The 24,458-nt window shown below is 42.0% G+C and overlaps 1 protein-coding gene across 2 annotated transcripts in view; it reads right to left on the minus strand.

Moving 5' to 3' along the window:
* The window catches only part of dennd5a (DENN/MADD domain containing 5A), a 37,651-nt gene that overhangs the window by 3,421 nt on the left and 9,772 nt on the right, over positions 1-24,458 (minus strand). Inside the window, exons 2-20 of one of the 2 annotated variants that reach the window (XM_037689527.1) lie at positions 21,471-21,542; positions 20,611-20,720; positions 19,752-20,430; positions 16,192-16,379; positions 13,602-13,913; positions 11,784-11,999; positions 11,417-11,651; positions 8,308-8,458; positions 7,170-7,263; positions 6,446-6,577; positions 5,757-5,909; positions 5,554-5,638; positions 5,389-5,476; positions 2,937-3,065; positions 2,424-2,545; positions 2,203-2,348; positions 1,068-1,186; positions 808-989; positions 526-608 (exon numbers count right to left, since the gene is read on the minus strand). In XM_037689527.1, the coding sequence (XP_037545455.1) occupies positions 526-608; positions 808-989; positions 1,068-1,186; positions 2,203-2,348; positions 2,424-2,545; positions 2,937-3,065; positions 5,389-5,476; positions 5,554-5,638; positions 5,757-5,909; positions 6,446-6,577; positions 7,170-7,263; positions 8,308-8,458; positions 11,417-11,651; positions 11,784-11,999; positions 13,602-13,913; positions 16,192-16,379; positions 19,752-20,430; positions 20,611-20,720; positions 21,471-21,542 (3,296 nt within the window). The remainder of the gene's footprint in view (positions 1-525; positions 609-807; positions 990-1,067; positions 1,187-2,202; positions 2,349-2,423; positions 2,546-2,936; positions 3,066-5,388; positions 5,477-5,553; positions 5,639-5,756; positions 5,910-6,445; positions 6,578-7,169; positions 7,264-8,307; positions 8,459-11,416; positions 11,652-11,783; positions 12,000-13,601; positions 13,914-16,191; positions 16,380-19,751; positions 20,431-20,610; positions 20,721-21,470; positions 21,543-24,458) is intronic. The other variant, XM_037689535.1, reaches the window with a different exon arrangement.

Raw genomic sequence — 24,458 nt, forward strand, 5'->3', positions numbered from 1 at the left:
CCCCCCACTTATCATGTGGCTTCAGGGTACAGATCCCCCGTGATAAACGAGGGACTACTGTATATTATATTTTGTATGTGTAGTTAACGTTCACACACAATGAAATATAAATCGTACTTTGAATTAAAGCACGGTTTTTGTTTTTAACAGCTTTCTTTCGTTCTGCGTCTTTTAAAGATGTAAAACAAGAGTGAAGGGGATTTCCCCATTTAACAATGACTTGCTCCTAAACCCTGTTATTAAAGCTACAATGAACTCAAATAATCCTCAAAGAACTTAAGATACTGCTCCACCTGCCTCAAAATGCAGTCATCTCATATTTATGTTTGTTCTGCATCAAAACGAATATAAAAGCAGCCAATTTTCCCGAACCGGTCACACTTCTTCTTCACTGCGTTTCACATGTTTTTCTGTAACTGAGGGTCTTGGGAGGAGGGGAGGGAGCGGAGAAGACTGATGTTTTTCTTCATTTGTGATGAATAATATAGTACGTGTTTAGACCCGTCTAGACGGCGAGTCTCTCACCTCCTTCTCCGGTTTGTGGAAGTGCTTCACAATCCCATTGATGGCCTCTCCCACTCCCTCCTGAATCTGTCCTGTGTTCAGCTCTAATGGTGGAGATAAAAAGGGTAAACACAGGTGCACTACAAACACACTCATAACGAACATCCAGCCGAGTTGTATCTACTTGCTGTCTCGTAGATCACGACAACTTGAATATGGAAACCAAATATCTTGAGGGCAGCTAAATCACAACTCTTTAGAAATGCTCATAGGGAAGTCATGTTGTGCAGATGAGTAACTCACTTGGTTTGCTGCTTGGTGAGATGGTGACAAATCTCCTCATCATCCCCGGAGACTGCTGCATGGGTGGTGTTCGACACATCCTCTCGTCATTCTCAGAGCTGGGGGTGATCAGCTCTCCCACCAGTATCCTTTCCAAACTGCCATCGTCCACGCCTTTCCCCAGCCACCGGCCACACGGAAACCTTGGACACACGGAGCGGAGCATTACAGAAACCACTTTTTCAACACGACACTGAAGTTTTCTAGTAAGGGTGGCTTACTTGTAAGTGTGCCCCGTGATCTCGTTGCGCACCATCACGTACTCCACAAGCCACTTCGCGTAGAGGCCCGAGTTATCATGACCCATCTGCACCGTGGTTAGCTTCCCCAGGTTCTGGCACTGCGAGCAGAAATCACGTCAGGCACCAAAAATGGACAAAAATTAAAAGTGTGCTCAAAACAAAGAGCTGTTTTGTTTTATTTATATGACTTGCTTTAATTTGTACATTTTTTATCCCAATTCTCATCCATAAGAAAAATGACTCAAGGGGAAAAAAAAACTAAAAGAAATAAACCCATTACTTAATAAAAGTGTTTGGAAGAGGGAAAAAAGTGGCGCTAATTTTACAAAAGCCAGTTTTAAACCTTAAACACACTTTATACCTTTAAACAGTCTTACTGTGTGAAACGCAGCAGTCGTGTCCTTCGTGTTCATGTTTTCTGACACTCAATGTGTTAAGGGACCAAAGCAAATAAAAGCTCACTATGTTTACGTGCGTACAATTCTTTGACCGGATTGAAATGTACTCAGATTAAATAATCCAAATGTATCGTTTACACGGGCACAATCCGTTTACGATGCAGCGGGCTTTTGTTCAGAACAGAAGTACTGACGTGCGCAGAGTGGTCAACTCTCCTTAAAAAACCACAGAAGAACTTCTACTTCCGTGATGAACGTAAACAAACCCGAGCGCCCAAAATGGACCCGGGACAGGTTTTAATGACGGTGGACACGTTGCTGACTGAGCTACAGGTGAAACATCATTCTGAGCTCGTTCAAAGTTTCTAGTAGAAATGTTGTCGCTCTCCGACCAGTTCTGCTCCCCCGACATATTATCATCTAGCCAGGCAGAAATACGTGAGGTGGACACAGGTCGCACGTGCGCAGTCAGGTCGGTTTTCCACAATCAGAATAAAACGACCAGATTAAGTGTTTACATGCACATCGTTCGGATTATGAATCGGCATAAGCCACCCCTCTCATTCGGATTACAAATTAATTCGGAACGAGCTGAATCGGCTCAGAATAATCCGAACGGCATGTTTATTCTGAATGTCCGTTTAATCCGATTCGCTCATGTCCATGTAAACAGAGCTACTACTGCAACGGCCTTTTACAAAAGAATCAGCACAAACCTCAAACGTGATCTCCAGTGTGTTTCTGGGCACCTGGAGGACTCCAGTTTCCGACAGCTCACCAGAAACGCACACCCAGGGGTTGGCTGTGAACATGGAGCCCCCCAGCTTCTTACTGGGAACAATAACGACGTGGTAGGGGATCACTGGAAGACAGGAGGGGTGACGGGTTATTCGGGGAGCTCAAATCGGCGACATCCCGACAGACTGTTTTGACTCACTGATGGTTGTGAAAACGTTGGTGAAGCAGAAGTAATCCACAGCATTAAAAGACAGGAGGTGGTAGAGGAACTGCTCCTTCTCATCATCGCAACGCAGGAAGGCGTAGCGCTTGTACAGTTTTCTGAAAAGAAGAAAAGTTTTGTTAGGGAGTCAGAAATGGTCCTGCGAGAAGTGGCAACATAGGGCGAGACAGAAAGCTTCCTAACCCAGTTCGTCACTCAGGTATCAATTATGAAGAAGGCTGTGAATCATTCATGCCGTCTGGACGACAGTTTGACGCTGTGCAACTTCAGAGGAGGGGATGTATTATGAATGGCCAGATAACACACGACACTAGCTCCCTTTCACACGAGACAGACGTTCTCACACAAGAAAAAGGAGGTCATGACAAGAACAGGAGGCTGGAAGAGAAGCTGCGATCTTTAAAATGTCCCGAGTGAAACCTCTCTGTTGCTGATCGAGAAATGCTGACGGAAAGAAGCGACGCTGCGGTGATGTGTCGTTTGGCTCACTTTGTAAGCTCGTGCTCGGACAGCAGCTGCTTCAGGTGTCTGGACAGCAGCTTCTTCTCCATGGAGAGGCGAACCCAGGCTCTCGCCTTGCCCACGTCCGTCTTGATCTCACTAATGTTCTGAATGTGTCTGCAGAATAAAACCGAGTTCAGGAATCAGCAAAGAGCATGCAAACACACAAAACGACAACCGCACAATATTTAGACTTCGCTAATTAAAAGTAGCTAAACTGTAAAAGTAATGTGTTGCCTCCATTTTTATTAATGTAAAGGACGTCGGCTTACAGAGATTATTTTATGTTTTATTTTCATAAAATGTCACAAAACTGTAAAAAATGTACAAACTTTCAGGCTGCAAGTCAAATTGTGTAGTTCAAGTAGCAGCTCAAAACAAACCTTATCTATAAAATACTTTTATTACTGTTGGCAGACAACAATGTTGAGTTTGTGTAAATATAATAATAATAATAATAATAATCATGATGACTGGAGTCCAACAAAAGAAGCCTCTCATCGCCGTTATATCCAGTTTGTTTCTGAGCAGCGGACTCTTATTGTGAAGGTCGGTGCTGTTCCCGTTGCTCCGAGCCAGTATCATGTCTCTGATGTCCAGACACATTTCCTTCCACTTCACCTGAGCCGTACGTTCCTCCTCCTCCACCTTCCACCCCCCAGCCTGTCTCCACCCTCACTCACACCAAGTAACCCAGATTTCTTGTTATCCCCATGGCAACAGAGGAAAACATCTCATTCTGTTATGAGCCAACAAGATTAATACAAGTTCAAGTTGTGTTTGTTTGTCTTATGAAAGGTCAACACAAGGTCAACACAAGGTCAACAGTACAATGAAATGCTCAGGATGAGAAGAACCGATTAGACTCGCTAAAAACAAAGAACAAAAAAGAAACACTAAATCATTCAATAAGGTACAAAATAAAGTACCAAAAAGTGAAAAATTATAATATTTACAAGGTCCTAAAGAAAGAGAGTAAACAACAACAACATGGTAGAATATAACCGTGCAGCAGGATGAATTTGTATGAATAGTTATTTCAAGCTAAAATGCACATGATATACATGTATAGAGCACATAACATAAAGTGCACAGGTGTGTGACAGGTGTGTGAGGAACAGTGACACGAGCCTTAAGTTGTGAGAAAAGCTGTTAATTCTTTTAAACAGACTAATATTGATTATTAAAACTTAGTAATGATGGATTTGTTTATGACCACGCCAAACACAAAGGAGGGTCTACCCACACAGAGCAGAGCTGCACGGTTATGCCCTGAGATGACCCCCCCCCCCATGGGGGCTCTGGTAATTAGGCTGGAAGTAACACGCTGGTCCACGAGGACTCACTCTGAATCTTTTCCACACAAACCCAGATTCCTCAAGTCTGAGATTACAGCAGATAATCTGAGAGTCAGGTCGGCCGTCACTCAAACACACGCGCAGCGTCCTGCTTCACCTGCCCTCACCTGCACATCTCACTCATCAGTTTTTATTAAGCAGAAGTTTTAAAAACTAAAACTTAAATGAACCGTTTTACTTTAAACCACCACGGCCGTTTGGGAATGAGCTGCTGGAGACGGCAGGGTTCCCAAAGTGTGGCCTCTCTCCAGATGTTCTTTCAACAGCAACACATCCTCACAATTAAATAGTTATGATTTCTTGTGTAGTTTATAGAAAGATATACATTTAAAAACATATATTAAAACATTTTAAGATATTATCTTTGGGGATACATTTCTTAATTCTTTTACTACTGTGCTCTTGGTCAGTGAATGATTTTCTTTTACTGATTTAACAATGTTGTAAAACTTTGTTTTAATTTAAAATAAAAGGTTTGATGGATAACAAAATGTTATACTCCGGTAAAACAATAAAAGTCAAGATGCTGTAGACTTCGCAGCAGAAACGCTTAAACTGAACTTTCCTGATGCACGCTCTATAATGCAGGTAGAAAAATCTAAAAAAGTTTCTTGAATGTCCAGACTTAACTTTTTTACATAACTGAATTCAGTAAAATAAAACGACACTTGATGGTGCAGAAAAGTAAATTACTGAAAGAATCAAAGCGAGATGACTCAGCTGATTAAAGTTTTAAACAAGCTCCATTTTTAAATTTCCAAAATGGATTTCCTAAAAATTTACTGACATTTAATTTAGCCACTGAACGAAAACAGAAAAAAGAAACAGTTTGGGTAAAAATACTTGCTACTGTCAAAGTATTTCATTCTGTGTGCATTAAGACACATCTGTAAGAATTGAACTAAATAATGAGAATTAAATATGCTTAAACAAATTATTTTCTTTTTAATCCATGAGAAAATAAAACTTTACAGCGATGATGATGATGCACCAACTTTCTGCAGTTTTCCCAGTGTACCACGAGGGGGCAGCACTGGTACTTTAGGATGACAATAACGCATTTTAACCACAGTCTTCCTCACCTCATGTCCTGGATCAGAGAGATTCTAAGAGGAGGCATGGCTGATCCACCTCCATCAGATTTACGCCTTTCAGTGTCATGGATGAATCCTGGTGGGAAATAAACAAATGAGCATTTGTGGACGTTAACGAGTTTTGTTATCAAGTTCAACGATGTGAGCCTTTACCTGGAGGCCCCAAACTGCCCGGGGTGGCATTCTTTTCTTTGCTGTCCTGGTAATGCAGCAGGTGGGACCACAAGGCAGATTTACCCTGAACGAGGAAACACATTCACGCCATTATTTGTTTTGAAAGGAGTCAAAGCAAGCGGCGGTTGCAGTCTAATAACGTCCACCTGTGACAACAGGTGAGATTTTCTTTTTTGACTAACCTGTTTAACCTGCAGGCCGTGACTCCAAATCCTCTCTAGCAGGTCACAGAGGCTAGCGATCAGGGTGTTCTCCTCAACGCCCGTGATACTAACCTCTCCGTGACCCAACTCCACAGCCTCTCGGCCCATCTTCTCCACCAGCATGCGCTTCGTCTACAGAGAAACAGAAGAGGCGCACGCCCATGTTGGCTCTCAGAGCGAAACTTGTCTGCACCTTTACTTTTGTGTTTGACTTCTGAGCAGCCGCGGCCTGAAATCTGTGCTCAGAAAAAACTTCTTTGTGCATATAGATATAAAACATTATTATATTTTAAAGACAACCTGAACTTACTAGAACATTGTCAAATTAACTTGTTTTTGTGTATCTTTCTTAACGGGCTTTGAGCATAAAATAACGCAACTAAAACCTACAAGTAGATACGCACTAAAGTTTCTTAACATTTTAAATAAAATTTATTTTTTTACTTTATTGAACGCAGAACGAGCCGTGTGCTGAAAACAAAATAAATGTGTACACACAGTTGTGCGTTCTACTTTATCAATTCAGTTTATTTATAAAGCGCCAAGTCACAACAGAAGTCGCCTCCGGGCACTGAACAGACACGTATATATAAATAATGTTAACACTATGTGACCAAGCAAATATTGGATCGTAACAGAGAGAACTGATGAACTCGTCGTTCACAAACCTTGTTCCTGCACTCCTTCAGCAACCCTTCAACAAATTTCCAGTTTGTCTGAGCGATTACAGACGGAGACAAGTTGGATAGTTTAGGCTGCCTGATGGTGGTTCCCAAGTTTCTGGCCTCCTGGATGTATTTCTGTAAAGAGGCAGAGAAATCTATCAGTAAATATTAGTAAAACATTTAACTAAAGCTGGAATCACTTGGGAGCTGACGCAGGTGGAATACGAGAACTACAGACACGGACATTTAAAAAGTCTATTTTAGAGAAAATCCCCGTATTTGAGTCATAAGAACCATAAACGATCAGACTAAGCTCAGCCGCTGAAAGTTACAGAAGCAGAGGGAGTTATGACCACGTGTGTGGATACTTCATCTGGTCTGTGGCCACCAACACATACCACATCCACAGTCACCGACTTTAGACAGGGCTTGAAGGACTGCGAGAGCCAGTAGTAGTCAAGAAACAGCAGGAGCTGCGGCTCCGGAAACAAACACTCTACATGCTGCGAGTGTGCGAGCGTGAGCACGAGAGAGGCAGAGAAACAAAGACAAAACATAAAGTAAGATGGGCCAGAAGGTATGAGAGAAGGTGAGAGTTCAGAGGAAAAGTGCGAAGAGGGAAGTCAAAATAAAGCAGATTAAAATAAGATCATGCAAAATGAACAGAGAAAACGAAGGCCGGGCAGTAAAGACTGAAAAACTGAAAGTGCACAAAATGACTCGTCACCTCTCTCTGGTCGTTGTCCAAATAAAGATGCTCGGCGTGTTGCTTCTGTCGGTCCCTCCTCCTCCACTGAGCAGGAGCGCTTCTCTTTGCCCATCTGTAGCGCGAAACAGAATTAAAACCAGCCGTCGAGCCGAGAGGGAACAAGAGATGCGTTTCAAGAGGATGAACAGGAAAAGGAGGTTCACACACAAGTTTCTTTGTGAATACGCAAACGTTTTTATGGTTTGAGCCTTGAAAACACAAGAATAGTGTTTAAGATGCCACAGCCATTTTGAAAATGGGCTCTAGTTTGAAAAAAATTCTTTAAGCATCATTCGTTTTAATATTAATACCGTATTTTCTGTTGTACACGTCGCATCAAATGTGTCTAATAAAGTGGAAAAATCCAAAAATACGTTGCTTGGCCGTCCATATAAGTTGCATCTATTCTGCGTCACCGCTGACAACCCAGAAACGTGGGCCGGTGTTGCACCAAAAATCGATTGGCTGCCAAATGGCTACTGTGGGAGCGTGCACGGGAGGACTTTAACAAGAATTTAACAAGATTAACACTTAGAAACAATTATGTATTTGCTCAAAATTATAGTAAAGGTGTGTCTCAGTTGAACTTTTACTTAATAAATGCACTTCAATGGTCAAATGAGCTGCATTTCACCGAGGCGGCGCGATGAAATGAAGCTGATTTGACGGTTGCTCCAGGCGAGCTGGATGAAGGATGAGGTCTATGGCAAGCCGACTGTGTCATTAACAGCCACTTTTACCCATTACATGATACAACGACATGCCACACTACTTGAGTGAGCAGCTGAAAATGTTAATGTTCAATGTTTTCAGTCAGAATGAATGAAAACGGTCATATCTCAGCCAAAATGCCAACGCAGACATGTTCCTGTTCTTAGTGCATCGTTACAGCATCGTTACAGCATCGTTACAGCATCGTTACAGCATCGTTACAGCATAGCTCCTCAAGTCACTACAGTGTTTTGGGTCGTTGTCGATGTTTTCATCTGAATAAAGGCATTTCTAGAAACTCTGCCGTGTTTAAGACGGCATTTATTTTAGTTATGACACGCACAAAACATTGTTAAATAACTGTATCTCCATGTGGACAAGGTCTAAATCATGATGAAGCACTGACTTGTTGCTGGTGGGCCCAGTGGAGAGCACGCCCGACTGCAGTCGGGGGAAGAAGCCCTGCTCATACCGGCCCTGACCGATCTTCATGTCCAGCAGGTGGGGGAGGAGGGCGGTGTGGTCGATCTTTGACACTCTCATCTCGATGGCTTTCTCTGTGAAGATCACAGGAAGTGTTTGAGTTACTTTAATAATAATAATAATTTTATTTGAAGGCGCCTTTCAAATCACTCACGGTCACCGAACAAGAAATACAAAGATAAAAACAACAAAACAGTAAAAGGCAGATATCACTAAAATCAAACATAATGACATTAAACGGAATAAACAAGTTTGAAAATGTGAGTTTCAAGGTTAGATTTAAACGAGGGCGGAGAACCAGAATTACAGATGTGGTGCGGAAGAGAGTTCCAGAGACGAGGGGCTCTGTGGGAGAAGGTTCTGGATCCACTGGTAGTGATGCGGGCCGGAGGTAAAACAAGAGAAATGGACAAGACGGAGCCAAGACTTGGGCCAGAACCACAATGACGACACAAACATCATAGCTATTTTTAAAAATATCCCAATTTCCATTTTTATTTTTACGTTGCTCAACACGCTAATAAAGTTTGAGGTATTTCAGGACTTTTCACTAATTTAAACTCCAATTACGTTTTAAAACAATCCACGGTTGTTTGGCCAGATGTTTGTCATGTCGTTTAAAAACTGTCTTCTATTCCAACATTGTCCATAAAAATAAATAAGACGGAGGGGTACACAAACTTTCAATATCCATTGTGCAAGACTCATTTTCTTGTCTTCTTACCTTCTTTATTCATCTGGCGACATTTTCTGAATCTTATGTAAAAAAAATAAAAAATCTAAACTAGTGTGACTGAACAATGATGTCAAGAGAACAAGAGGCTGATAAGAGAACAAGGACATGTTGAAATTAAAGAAAACAAAGAAGCGTCTCCACCCAAACACCCACAGAATCACAGGAAGCAACAAAGAAGGTTTTCTTCAAAGAAAGACCAGAACACAAATGTTCCTTCAGTGACTCTGACGGCCGATCAAAAATAAAAAACACGCACGCACACATGCACACGAGCTAAATGAACCAAAGCAACAAGGAGGTGAGAAATACTTCGTCAATTGGTCTTTAAACTGTGAACGAGCAGGACCAGGAGCAGGAGGGATAAACAAGTGCAAGGAGAGCCAGAGAACAGTGGGGAGGTGCAGGCAGATCAAAACGTCAATTAAACGTTCATTATCATCTTAAATTAAAATATCAGACCCCCCCCCGTACGCAGATCTTGTTCAAGTTTAGCAACAACTGTCTTGTGTGCAGTGCAGAGGGGCGCCCAAAGATCAATATTATGATTATATTCTGTGGACAAATATCAGTAAAATCTAGTTGTTTTTTATTTTTATAAATAAAAATACTATTACACTAAGTTACTGTACACTCAAGTCAAAGAACAACCTCCTGCAAGTGTCCCACACACAAAATGCACTGCAAGGACCTGCCACCCACAGACGATGGAGAGAACTATGCCCCACTTCCTTCAGAACCTTCAGTACCGGTACAGCACGGTTCTGCTCGGCTCGGTACACGTCGTGTACCATTAGGCTTTCAGTACCGGTTCTAGTGGGCGGGGTTCAAATGGACGTCACGCCCCTCACCAGCTGGTGGCGCTGAGACCCTGAAACAGGTTTCAGTCCAGGGTGAGAGTTTATTTTGAAGTTTCCGGTAAATTAAAAAGAATACAGATTATTAAAATGATCGAATTAAACAATATATTGATCCTGCTAATGAACTTTAGTTCACCATTAAATCTCGGATGAACCAGATTCTACAAAAACGTCTATATTTAAAATTTTAGTTTTCCTTCATCACTTGAAGTATTTGCACTCGTGTCAACTTTTATTGTTCAACTTGAATATGTGGTTTTGTTTCTTGCTTACATATTTTTTTATTTTAGCTTTGCGTTAAAGTTTAATTCTTGTTTTGTGATTTGTACATCTGTGGGTTAGAATAAAGTTGAACTAAAGGCTGCAACTCTTCTTTAAAAATATTCCTGAGAGATCCAGTAATTTTGTGTCTTTTGATGATTTTTCAGCCGAGTTAACTTTAACAGATTATTTAATCGTCATTAAAGTGAAAACAGGATTTCACGATAAAGCCTGCACCGTTTATTTATTTCTATTTTTTAATCTCCGCTGATAAAAAAAAAATATATTAATTTTATACATAAAATGTTTTTAAAAATCGTCTCCACACTCCGTCCCAGACCCGTCCCGGTCCACCATTTTCTGCCGGGGCTCGGGGTCCGGCCTTCAGGAGCGCGTGTTGGGTCGGCAGCACGGAGGGTCTTCCACGGTGACCGGCGGAGCTCGGAGCGGGGGAGGTGACGCCCTGCACAGCCTGAGGGGGCTCCAAGGTGGAGCTCCATCTAGCTCACTCTGAATTTTGTCGTCAGCCACCACGCACAAAAAACGCCTGCACTTCAGCGTTAGACCACGGTGTTGTCATCGTTGATTTTAAAATCTTTAGTCCAGTCGCTCTTCGGGTTGAGTTATTGCAAATGGCGGATTGGGTGTTGTGAAAGTTTCTCAAACAACCAGTGACTCCGCCCCCTGACCAATAAGTGACCGACAGTGCTCTGATGTCACGTTTTGGTGCCGGTTCGGCCGGAACCCCAGAGAAATGGGTCCTGAAAAAGGGACCGGCTCCATGAACCGTTACTAATGGAAACGCCTTGGAACTGTGCTGAGTCGAGTCGAAGCGTGCTGCACCGTTAACGGAAAAGGGCCAAAAGTTTTACGATGGTCGGTCATGTGATTCTCCAGCTCAATGATTCGAGGTCCAGGAGAAACATCTGCTTTAGCAGATCGCTTCTTAAGCAGCTGCTCTGCAAAAAAAACATGGATCACCAATCATTTGACAGAGGAGAGCAAATCTGCCAGAAACCTGGACTTCAAAATAAGAGTTTCAAAATATGTAAGATTTTTACACAGGAATAAAAAAAAAAAGTTTGGCCCAAACTCAAATACTCAAACTTTTTATATTCCTTCTCTGATTATAAATATAAAGTGTTCACATGTTTTCAGATCCTGTCGTTTTTCTGTACCTGCTTCTTCGATGTTTGTGCATTTTTGGTACATGGAGGGCCGCAGCGTCGGCGTTCGGACGTTCAGCATGCGGATCTTTTCCACGCGGGAGTCGAAAACCCTCAGCGTGTGGTCCTTCTCCTCGTCGTCGTGACAAAGAATCTTACTATCGATAAAAGAGGCAAACATCTGAGTCTCCAGGAAACGCGACAGGAACGGCAGGTAGGGCTCTGGTTGGTCAGACAAGAAGGAGGCCTGCACATGGGAGAGAAGTGATGCTATTGAGGATACATGTAATATTTAAAATAACTCGAGCTCAGCTGCAGGCAGTGCTCCTAAATGTTGTTAAATGCACACTGAATTAAATTACAACAAAACTTTCTGTACCTTATCGAAGTTCTGCATCTGGTCTCTGTTGGTGAACCAGGACTCCTTGTCGTGGCTGGGCTGGATGACAAACACGTCATAGTCGGCGAACATCTGAGTAAACCGGTTGGCGAAGACCTCGCGCACCTGGATGTTGAGCTGGTGCATCTTTAGCTCGTCTTCGTCACACTGAAGCTGCGCGTCCTTGTTGCTGCTGGCATCCTCTTTCACCTCAAGCTGATGTGCACAAACATTCAGTAATCAGGTAAAGCTCTGTACAACTGTTCCTTTAAAAATCAACCGTAACGAGAAGAGCACGACGGGAAACGAGGACTGGAACGGTGCGACTCTCCGTTTAAGTCGTCATATTGAACAGCTACAACTGGTCTGACGAAAAGAGTAAAAAACGTACGTTTGGATTTCTGATCCACATGAAACTAAAGCAAGTTATTTTTAGAAAGCAATTAGGAGACTGCTATTGAGAGAGGGGGTGGAATAAAACTGCAAACCTAACACTCCGTGTGTGTGTGCGCCTAAAAAATTGTTGCATTCAAGAGACTAAACTCAAGACATTTTATTCTTTAGTTTCTTTAAAGTGACTGCTGAGTTGCATTTAAACAAAAATAATGATTAAAAGTGACCTTGTAGCTGAGGAACAACAAGAGGATGATGAGCTAATCCGTTCAGGGAAAGCTAACGTGACCACATGTGCGTAAGCAGATTACACTTTACACGAGCAGCTCGTTCAGCTATCCGATTCTTTTCTGCGACACTTCATCGATGCAATTTAATTCTTGTAAAATGATGAAAAACATCCAAGTGTAGAGAAGCAAACTGCTCGTCAGTAAAACTCTTCATAGGGTTGTGAGAAGTTTCACTTTAGAAGAAAGACTAACTTTTTGTGTTGATAGTGTCAACAATTATCCGCCATCTTGTCACTGAAAAACAAATTGCTTATTAAATACCAAGCTTTCGTTTTAGTTTGGTTTAAGGACTAAATTCATATTTTTATACCAAGAAATGCACCATTTCATATCAAGCAACTCAAAAACAAACGAAGATAAAACCAGAGGAGAAGCGTAAACGTCAGAAAACATTTGCGTGCTCGTTTGAAAGTGCACGGAGGTGAAACGGGGCTAACGCGGCTGCGAGCGGCAGAAATGATGTCACTGCTGAACAAACTCTGCTGTCCCTCCTCGGACTCTGCGAGGCCTGCGAGACATTTGACGGTTCTGTGCCAACAGGACGCCGCGCAGTCAGCACTCGATCGGTGTAAACACGAATGAGAGCAAAGCTGCAAAACAACGTGCGCAAACCTGGTGTCAGGAAACTACAACAAAATCCTTCTGATCAATAATCTGAGCGGACTGTCCGAATACAGAATGTACGCTGTAATCACCAATAACGAGATTAAAAATTAAACAAAACTAAATAGCACCTTCTGAATTTCCCTCTGGGATCAATGAAAGTATCTAAAAATTACTGTCCCTTTTACAGCATTGGTTCAATACTTTGAAATATTGTGAATTATTGTAAATAAATACAATTTTATTTGTATTGCGATGGTTTTGTATTGAGGAAATCAACCAATTTTCTTTCAGATGAATATCAGTGAGTTGAATGGTTATACACATCAAGATGGTAAAAACTATTAGTTCATGCTAAAACTTTTTTTTAAAACCCTCAGTGATTGTTCCTACATCATTTTATGCGTTACATCACCTTTTAACGCACTTCTTGTCACCGAGCTCGCTTTCATTAAAAATGAAGCCCCACCTACACGATACGTGATCGTCTGAGCCGCCACTCATTAATTCATGGCATGACATCATCTCCCACCTTCTCCAGGCTGACTCCTGTCCTCTTGACCAGTGCCTGGAGCCTGGCGATCGTTTCGTTCTGTCTCAGCAGGTAGGAGTTGAGGGGCGAGGCCAGGTTGCCGTTACGCTTGTCGGAGACCACGTCGACGGATCGGAAGCCCCGGTACTTGACCTGACTGTCGCTGGAGTGAATATTTCCCTCTGGAGAAATACCGAAGGACATGAGGACCTCGGAGATCTCCTGGATGAACTCCAGTTTGTTGGGAAACTGAGGAAGCTCCTCGGGCAGCTCAATGAAGTGATTATCGATGTCCACAAAACACAAGTTGGCCTGGAAGAAACAAAACATTTACATAAATAGTAGGGGTGCAGACAAAAACGATTCATTAACGAATCTGGATTCTTAGTCCTGGTGATTCTAAATCGATTCTAAAGGCCCATAAACCAATTTTAAAATGTGTTTAAGTTTAGTTTTTTTCTGCTCCTGCTCCCGAGGGTACTACATATGGCATTACGTGTCCACCCGTCACCGTAGAGTTTGGCCTTGTAGGCCACCGTACAGCAAGCTACCGGAAGTTAGCCAGCTCCCTTTATCTGAATGGAGTCTGTTAGCATGGAGGGGAGGACAGCGTGGTCCAACCCGCTCCGTCGTTGTTAAAGGTCGGTGCAAAGTCATATCAGATCCTTTAATGTTCTGGGGAAGGCGGAGCTTAACAAGAGCACGGTTTTTTTGTTGTTGCAAGAAGTGTAAAAATAAAATTGTGGTACAGTATTTTTGGAAATATGACAAATGCGCAGAAGGAAGATAAAAAGCGAAGCCGCCGACCAACGAACTCTGCGCCAGACTTTCAGCTGATTCCCCCAGCAGGGCTGTGAAGGTCGCCCACTCCATCGCTTGCTGTATCACAAACATTTACGAGCAGAGCGCTCAGCCGAAGGCAGGCGTTTGACTTTACTGTTAATACGCTGGACAACGTGCATTAATCCTTCACGTGGCTTTTTAGTGACAAAACATAAACCATCAAACAAAAACAAAGTGGGAGAAGCTCTGATTAATGCTACCAGCTGCAGCTCAAAGACTGTTTTATCTCATAATATACAAAAACCTGACAAGTTATACAACAAACTTAATATAATTTGTCTTTTTAACAGGTTGACAAGAGCAGATGAGACACATCGCCTGGAGCCACTTCTAAATGATACAGTTTAGATGGTTTATAAATTATCACAGTTCACAAGAGTTTTTGAGCAGACTTGCACAGGTTTTGAAATTTCGTTAAAGAAAATATAATATATGAATATATAATAAATATGCACAAATATGAATCAATATGGTTAAGACTGTGAAGTCTGTATATTTCATATTAGGTTAAGTTTTGAAAATATAACAAATGTTGGAGCAATGTGGTTAAAAATAACTGAAGTCTGTATTTTATTTGAGTTAAAGGTTAATATACTGTGGTAGGCTGAAGTCTGTTTACTTGTGTATTTATATATTTTGAATTATTTGTGTGTGATGGACAGGAGACATGTCCAGGTGTCCCCCGCGTCTCACACAGTGATGGCTGGACACGGACACCAGTGACCCGATAAGGAAGAAGTGGGTAAAGATGATGGACGGATGAAATTATTTGTTCCTAGATGTTTTTTATTATTATTATTATTATTTTAGAAAAAGCCAGGCAACTAAGCTAACCTATTACAGGTAATTAAAGTTACAGAACTGTATGCACTCCTATATTTGGTATAAATATAAAATGATGTAAAAAGATTTCGATACAGTAAGGAACCTAAAATTATTGTTTTAAATAAATGTTCTATTTGTTTACATTGTTGTTTCATCTTGTCAGTTACATAACTGAAACAAAATTTATAACCATTTCAATAAAAACTCGTTTCAGAATCGAGTTGCCACACACGGAGAGATTCGCTCCTTAATATATTGGGCCTCGTGCACAGAAAACTGGTCGTATTCTATTTATTCGAGCTAAATGCAACAATATTTTAAACAAGAATTTTCTTAAGCACGTCTGTAGGTTTAATAGTTTAGCTTCTTAATTTACTCCACGTGTCTGACGTTGATTAAACTTTAAGCACTTCTGTGCAAAAACCTGGAAAAACACTTGGTGCTAATGAGCGTTAGCTCGTGAGAAGTCGAGCTCGCGCACAACGCTGAGAGCCAAATGTGTCTGGTTTAAAATATCACTGAACGCACCGGGCAAGTTAATTATAAATGGGCTTAGGCTCCAATTATCTAGAATAACTCGACGCTCCGAAGCAGCTACAAAACAGAGCCATTGCGTCAGCAGTGGAGGATCCACTGGATCGCTGGCAACAATAAAGAGGCTTCTATTAATTGTAAATAAAAACACACACAAAATAATCACGTGTAAAGCCCTGAGAAATATAAAAAAGGTGGGAAACAGTCTTGAAATCTTCAAGCATGTTTTGAAAATACAGAAAAGAAAGTTAAAAATAAAGTTTAGCACAGGCCCATTGCAAGCTGTTAATGTGGCGTTTTATTTTGAACCGTCAACAGGAGCGCAGGGTTTAAAAGCTGCAGTCGTTCACGAGTCGGTGATAAAATGTATTGAATTCAAACTTGTTACCTCCTGCGGCAGCTCCAGCTTGGTGCGATCATCCTGCCCGTTGGAGTGGAGGCCCATGAGATACGGTACAGGAGCGTCCAGGAAGTGGAGGAGTGAGGCGGGCAGAATGGGAACATACACGTGCTGCCACTGGTAGGGAAACATCAAGGCTGTGATGCTCTCCGCTACGGACATCAGCCTCTGGTAATCTGCTCCACACACACACGAAGATTTAAAAAGAGAAACCACACCCACATGAATGAATCCGTTTGATATTTAACAACTTGAGGTGGATTTTATGATTCAACTGCAAAACTTTCATACAAGCAAAAGTGCTCATACGTTCATATGTTATGGTTAAAAGTGTTTAAAGAGCCGTTTATCAAACACTTTAACAAGCTGCGTGTTTCTTTGAAGCCACAGGTCAGTAACAGCAGTTGTGTTGTGCAGCAATAAGGGCTGTGACTTTAACTGGAGATCACTGCTGATGTCTTGTTCATCTCCTCATTCTTCTGATTTGTGACCACACACAGAAATATCTGCTGCAGACAAATGCAAGAGGACGTTTCTGGAGCAAAGATTTCAGTCTGAAGACACACATTGCACTAACAAAACATTATGAAACTAAATCAACTCCACTCTCGTCGTTACCCTTGTTGTGTAACCTAACGAGCGAGGCTGGATTACCTCACTTAAAGAAAATACTCGTCATGCTCAAGATCCTCTTGTGAACATTTGCACGGGAAAATAATGAGTCGTACATTTCTGACTGCAAAGAAATAATAAAAAAAACATATGCAAGGACATCTTATCTGTTGTGGTCCCTTCAGTCCAGAGCTTTTGATATCAAAGTAAATATATAAAGCCCGTTTTTAATCTGGGGAATGCAGCACTTTTACAATATGATGATGTCACTGTAAATTATACAAAGTATGCTATAAACTCTGCAAATTGATGCACAAATCCAGTAACAATCACAGAAACCCTTATCCAGTCCTTGGCCAACAACATCAGCCTGTAAATACAGGCAGCACAAAACTAAAGACAAACTGAACAAGTTTGAGCTTAGTAAATCATAAATTAATGGGAGAAATTTAAAACACGACACATAAAGTGAGACCGGTAAATAAAGCAGCATCTGGTCTGCCCCATTGGGAGGACCCGGACTGAAAAGTGACCCGTCTGCAGCCAGCTGACCCGCTGGTCAAACCCTTTATCGTGACTTCACATGGCAACACTCACGAGCTCAGGGTGTCACACCTCAGCCAGCCAGTGTTCATGCAAATATGTGCCCTGTCCTCCTCATCTGCATTCCTGCGCCACGCAGTTCACACCTACTGTGCATTCGGCAGCAGCTCTGCCTCTCCTCTTATGGTGCCAGTGTGAACACCATTACTTCATTTGGTTATGTGCTCGTCTCCATGTGCTTCTTATCCCAAGTATACCAACATCACCCATATCCAACCAAAACAAGCCATCAGGTCACACTAGCTGCACGCCCAGAACATTTTAGGAACTGGTGCTGATACTACTGGCTCACGAGGAGTGAACTGTGTAGTATATAAAACTAAAAATGTACTCAAAACAAAGTAGTAAAACTCATTCAGACTCAACACATTGTTTTAAAAACCGTGGACTGGGCGAGTTTAACACTCCAGGTTCTGTTTGGGCTAAAATGCAGAATGATCACTGATATTGTTCTTTATTTATTTATTTATTTGATCTAAACAAAATTAAAAAGCAGGCGATACAGTTTACAAAGAAAAAACATCTGACAGCTGCTTCAGACCCGTCAATATCAGAACACAATATTTAACTTTCCAACAGTTCTAAAATAAAAGATGACATGGTTTGTTGTGCGTTGACTTTCATCCCTGTGGCTCAAATCTGTGCACAACTCTGACTCCAACAACTTCAGTCAGTTCAGATTTTCCCTTCAGGCTCTTTTCTCCTGATTTGTCTCGTCACCGTCAAATGCATGAATCACGTAAAAGCACAAGATGCAAATTATGTCTGGATCCACCCTCATCACAACAACGGATGCACAACGTGCTTTCAGGGTCAGAATGACGAGAGAAAAACAGCCATTTTCACAACATGTCTTTTCCCCCTTCATAGAAAGTAAGCTAGATATTTTTCCTTAAAAAAAAAACTCCCGTTCTGCTTTTGGCGCACGGCGTTAATGGTTGTCCTCTCTGTGTCTTTGCTCAAGTGTGTAGCAAATTTCTCCTCGGTTCCTCTCGATGGAAGCTCAGTTCCACACGACCGCCTTCACATGTTCTGCAGTGATGAGCCTCACGGGGGTGAAGAGAGGCATGATGTCACTGCTGACCAATAATAATCATCCTGCGTTACCACTATCCTCCCCGTCTTCAGGTTGCCTAGCAACACAGCAGCTTTCTCCCTTAAGAGCTTTGCCTCCCAGCCCCTGCCATTTAGTAAACCATTTGCCTTCGCTTGCAGTTCAGCAACACAGACTCAGCATCCTTAAGTGATCTGCCTGTTTCCGTACATTTTTTTTTAGAAAAACAAAATCCCCCGTTATCAAAAGGTTTCAGTGAATGAGCTGGATTTTTATAAATTAACAGATGCAGGCAGAGCTCAAGCGCCCTGTGATTAACGATGTGGTTTTCAAAGCTAATTAAATGAGCAAATAATCAGATTCTTGCCGAGCGTTAAAGCTCAGGAGACACAAAACACAGTGACTGAAGACAAAAAACATTACATCATCAGCGAACATTACTTTAAATTTTGTGCGTTTCAGTTAAGGTCTGAAAAATTTAACTACAAATTTACTACCAAAAAAAAAAAAAGGGCCGCAGACGTTTAAAAAATGTTTTGCATAAATGCTTTTTCCTTCCAAGCGAAAACTTTTTTAAGCTTCTTGAAAAAAGGAAAAAGTTTCTACTCAGAAATAAACAAATCAGTGCATCGGCCTCAGGAACTCGTGGAACTTACTCAACGTTCGCAACAGAAGATACCAAATTAACACCGAGCCTGTATTACCGTTTGCAGGTGTTAGAACGGTAACTACCGGTAGTTTCAACTTTTGTTTCAGACCTATTTTTAACTTAACCTTCGTTAATGCGTCATGCATTTCATTCTTGATGTAAATGAGCGATGCAACACGGTCCACGAGAAGAGATGAAGTATTCACTGTTGAAGCTGAAACTGATTTCTGACACATTTCCATCAAATAGAACAAGTTGCATCAACTGTTTGTAATGAAGCAAAGTCTTATCAGAACTTATAGACCATTAAAGATTTACTCTGTTTATCTTTTAAACCAGAGGCTGATATATTCACCATATTTAGTTTGTTTCTCAGAGAATTTCTAGTCTCGTCACGCATCATGACTCTGACATGTCCTCCAGCTTCAGTTAGATCTTCTTAATAGTTAATAATTCTTAAATAATTCATTCGTGGCTTCTGTTTTTGTACGTTCAGCCATTTAAAGCGTGTACATGTTTTTGAAGAGTGTCCTCGCTGAAAAGGATCATCTTGACTACTTGTAATCATGTGGTGTTGGATGCTTATGGCGACACGAAAGCACCGAGTCCAACCGTTTGACTGGGACTTACGTTGTGAGTAGAGCAGTATCTGCAGCTCGAGCAGGGCGCACGTGAACAGCTGAAGAACGTTCTCCACCCCGAGCAGATTAAACATTTCACCGATGGCAAAGTCAAAGAGCGGGAGCTCGGCGGTGCTCGGCCTCTGGCACACGATGGGCCCGTAGACACCCGCGAACTTGAGGGAACGTCCGGATGGAGGCTGGGGCACCTCGTAGAGGATGTTGTAGATGTAGCTCTCCAAAGGGAGGGGTGGGGGCTGTGGGGACGTGACAGCCTGGTGAAGCTGCTCCAACACCTTCCTGCACGCCTGAGCAAAAGCCATGGGAGTTATGAGGCAGATGCACTTTGACACGTACAGCGTGTCGCGGCTGATGTCGTAGGAGTTGAAGCGCTGCAGTCGGGAGATGGCGGGCGCAGCGTGGAGCACGGGACGAGACTGGGAGAGCCGCTGGTCCTCAGGTCCTTGCGGGGAGGTGGGGGTGTGTAAGATGTCATACTGCTCTGCGTTGTGCATGTGGTAAAGCGTCTGCATAGCACTGCAGATCTGCTTACTGGTCACCTCCTCAAAGAAGGTGAGGGCAAAGCCATATGTCCGAGAGCCATCTTCTCTGGTGATGATAAACGAGTGGAACTGCGGCTCCCTGGAGTCGACTTGTGTCCTGAATGACAGACCCTTTGGCATACAGAGCTGCGGGAGGATCACAAAGTGGAGAAAGATTGAGATTACTAACTTTAAATTTCAAATGCAGAGTCTACACGAACGTGTGATCTTAAAAAAAAACAGCTAGTTATTTCAAACACAGCAACAATTTTTCACCTTTCCATTAAAAACAATCTGATTATGACAGAGCTGTGTGGTTCATCGTACCATGCCCACTGCATCCTGGTCAAATGGATTCCATTCAACATTTTCTGGATAATGTGCTAGGACTTTGGATTTAAAGGTCCTCCGCAGTGGACTCTGCTCAAAATTCTCACCTGGAAGTCAAACAGAGTGCAAAAACAAAAAGGAGACAAAGAGTTTAACTTTCCACCTGTGGACACAGAAGCAGAGCAAGTCCGATTCGAAAGCAAGCTTGGTGTCAGGCGCATCACAAAGGGAAAGAAAATCAGCACATCTGTCTTTAGAGGAAGATTGTATTGCATCATATAAAGCTGCCATCAGCATCCTGTTCAAAAGAGGTCAACGAGCTGAAATGAACCCAACTTTATGGCTCCGTGCTTCAGGACAGCTTTAATGGCAGTACAAAGGGACGCAGAAATAATCAGTCATAAAAGCACACACTGAGTTGATTTCACACCAGAGTGAAGCAGAAGTGATGCACACACCAAGGCAGTACAGAAAACAGTTATTCAGAGTGTAGGGGGAGAGTAAACATTGACCAAGCGATGCCAGTGCAGGCGACACTGGATCCGTGTGTGAGATAAAGAAGCGGTGATTGTCAAACATCAGCTCCTTGTTCAGCTGCTGCAAAAGGGCAGGAGGTGATGCGGTGGGGGGGGGGAAATAAAAAAAACAGGGAGGAGAGAAATCAACATCGCACGAAACAGGAAAGGCAAATCTCCATCTGTGCAGGAAATTAAAAGACAAAAAAAAAAAAGTTTCTGTAAAAGAAAAGGGGGGTGCTCAACAAAAAACTGAAGAAAAAAAAGGTGCATCCGGTTTAAGGTTGAAGGGTTAAAGCTCAAGTTAGCAGGGAAGAGGAGTGTGTGTGGTGGGACGGTTACCTTCATCTGCACTCGCCAATTTTCCTCTGGCCCCATCTCTGAATTTAGTAGCTTCTATATACTGGCATAAAGCTACACAGCAAATAAAACAAAATATGATTAAGAGCCTGGTTCTCGATAGGTAGCGCATCACTGCTCAGTTTGTGCATACTCATCCTCACAGCTGGGCTTTCAAAGTTTTGTTACACACACACACACGTCATTTTCTGTAAGCCAGCTGCTGCGGTGATGATACGAGGGTGAACCGTTTCTTGGAGTTTCATCTCCTTCAGGACATGCAAAGCATGCAGCCACAATCTGCTTCTTCTTTCAGCTTTCCCCTCTTCAGGGGTTGCCACAGCCAAGAACAATTCTCCTTAAGCACTTTGATAACCGTTACTGTTTTAAATGTGACTTGACTTAAGAATATTTCTCCATCATCAAATCACGCTAAGGAGAAATATCCTTACAGTAACTCACAAAGGAAGAGAACTGTTCGTTCTAGGAGCCTTTTCAGGCTGTAAATAGAAGTTGGAGCTAAACACGAACTTTGGAACACTAACATGTATATAGTGAAAAAGTGGTAAATAATTCATATCAACTTTATTATGTAAAAATGCTAACAATTTAACCCCACTATGGAGTATGCTGTTTGTGGAAATCAGTTTGTTTGGTGTCTCCTCAGACTGAAGAAGTCCTTTGGATGAAAGATGAAACGTCTCAGCAAAAAAATAAAAAATAAGAAACCATCCAGATGACCTGAATGAACATTGTTGGATTTCTACCTGGATTACTGAGCGTGAACTTTGGTGAATTAAACTAACAGACTATAAATAGGTGCCAGGAAGACACAAGGCAAATAATGTCCAAGTATGTAAAAATAGAATTTAAATGTGTTATTTTCATACTTGGTAAATAAGCATCTGTGTCAAACTGGTCTAATGAGTGGCTCTCATCAACAGGCGGTCCTGGGTTGGAGAACGGTGAACGAGTGCTCTTACGTTTCAGCCCTTGAGCTAAGTTAGCTCACCCGAGTCTACTTAAAGAACACTCTTTGTACTCTTTGTGACCCAGCAATGCTTTTTACAACATTTGCTACGTACAGACAGAACAGAAACTTATGATGCCAAGAAAGAAGGGCTTTGCTTAATACTTTTTTAGGGGTGCACCGTTTGCAGTTTTCTGTCCGATCACCGATTTCTAAAAAGCCTGACCTGCCGATTTGATTTTGGCCGATAGCGATTTTGTTTGATAAGCGACTCCGTCAGGTGTTACAAGGTCACAATGCACCTTCAGTTTTCCATCTTATTTTATTGAAAAACACATCCTTGAACAATTTCCTCGAAACAATACAAACTTGTTGTAACTGGTCATGAGGTAGAGCTCTGAAATATAAATGAAGTTCAGACAATTGTTAAAAATACAACAACAAAAAAAATTGGTTTCTCATGCAAGTATTGGTCAATCGCTGATCTCACAAAATTAAGGAAATTGGGGCCAATAAATCGGCCGTTCGACTCACCTACGTTTTCGTATGTGTGTTAAAACTCTTTCTACTATACAAGAATAGTACGCACAGGTGCTGCTCATAAAATTAGACTATCGTGAAAAAGTTGATTTATTTCAGTAATTCCATTCAAAAAGTGAAACGTGTATATTCTATTCATCCATTACACACAGACTGATATATTTTAAATGTTTATTTTAATGTTGATGATTATAACTGACAACTAATGAAAACCCCAAATTCAGTATCTCAGAAAATTAGAACATTATTCAAGACCAATTTAAAAAATACATATTTTTAGAAATGTTGGTCAAATGAAGAGTATGAGCATGTTCAGCATCAGTACTTAGTTGTTGCTCCTTTTGTCTGGATTACTGCAGCAATACGTCGTGACATGGAGTGGATCAGTCTGTGGCGCTGCTCAGGTGTTCTGATTGTGGCCTTCAGCTCTTCTCAACTGTTGGCTCTGGTGTATCTCATCTTCCTCTTCACAATACCTCATAGATTGTCTATGGGGTTAAGGTCAGGAGAGTTTGCTGGACAATTAAGAACAAGGATACCATGGTCCTTAAACCAGGTACTGGTAGCTTTGGCACTGAGTGCAGGTGCCAAGTCCTGTTGGAAAATGAAATCTGCATCTACATAAAGTCAATCAGTAGCAGGAAGCATGACGTTCTCTAAAACATCTTGGTAGATGCTGTGTTGACCTTAGACCTCAGAAAACACAGTGGACCAACACCAGCAGATGACATGGCACCCCAAACCATCACTGACTGTGGAAACTTGAAACTGGACCTCAAGCAACGTGGATTCTGTGCCTCTCCTCTTCCTCCAGACTCTGAGACCTTGATTTACAAAGGAAATGCAAAATTTACTTTCAGAGAACAGAACTTTGGACCACTCAGCAGTAGTCCGGTCCTTTTTGTCTTTAGCCCAGATGAGACGCTTCTGACGCCGGCTCTTGTTCAAGAGTGGCTTGACACAAGGAATGTGACAGCTGAAACCCTTGTCTTGCATACATCTGTGTGTGGTAGTTCTTGAAGCACTGACTCCAGCTGCAGTCCACTCTTTGTGAATCTCCCCACATTTTGGAATGGGTTTTGTTTCACCATCCTCTCCAGGGTGCGGTTGTCCCTTTTGTTTGTACACTTTTTTCCTACCAGAATGTTTCCTTCCCTTCGCCTCTCTATTAATGTGCTTGGACACAGAGCTCTATGAACAGCCAGCCTCTTTAGCAATGACCTTTTGTGTCTTGTCCTCCTTGTGCAAGGTGTCAATGGCCGTCTTTTGGACAACTGTCAAGTCAGCAGTCTTCCCCATGATTGTGTAGCTACAGAACTAGACAGAGACCATTTAAAGGTCTTTGCAGGTGTTCTGAGTTAATTCGCTGATTAGAGTGTGGCACCAGGTGTCTTCAATATTGAACCTTTTCACAATATTCTAATTTTCTGAGATACTGAATTTGGGGTTTTCATTAGTTGTCAGTTATGATCATCAACATT

The sequence above is a fragment of the Nematolebias whitei genome, chromosome 2, assembly GCF_014905685.2.
Source record: "Nematolebias whitei isolate Nwh7 chromosome 2, NemWhi1, whole genome shotgun sequence".
NCBI lineage: Eukaryota > Metazoa > Chordata > Actinopteri > Cyprinodontiformes > Rivulidae > Nematolebias > Nematolebias whitei.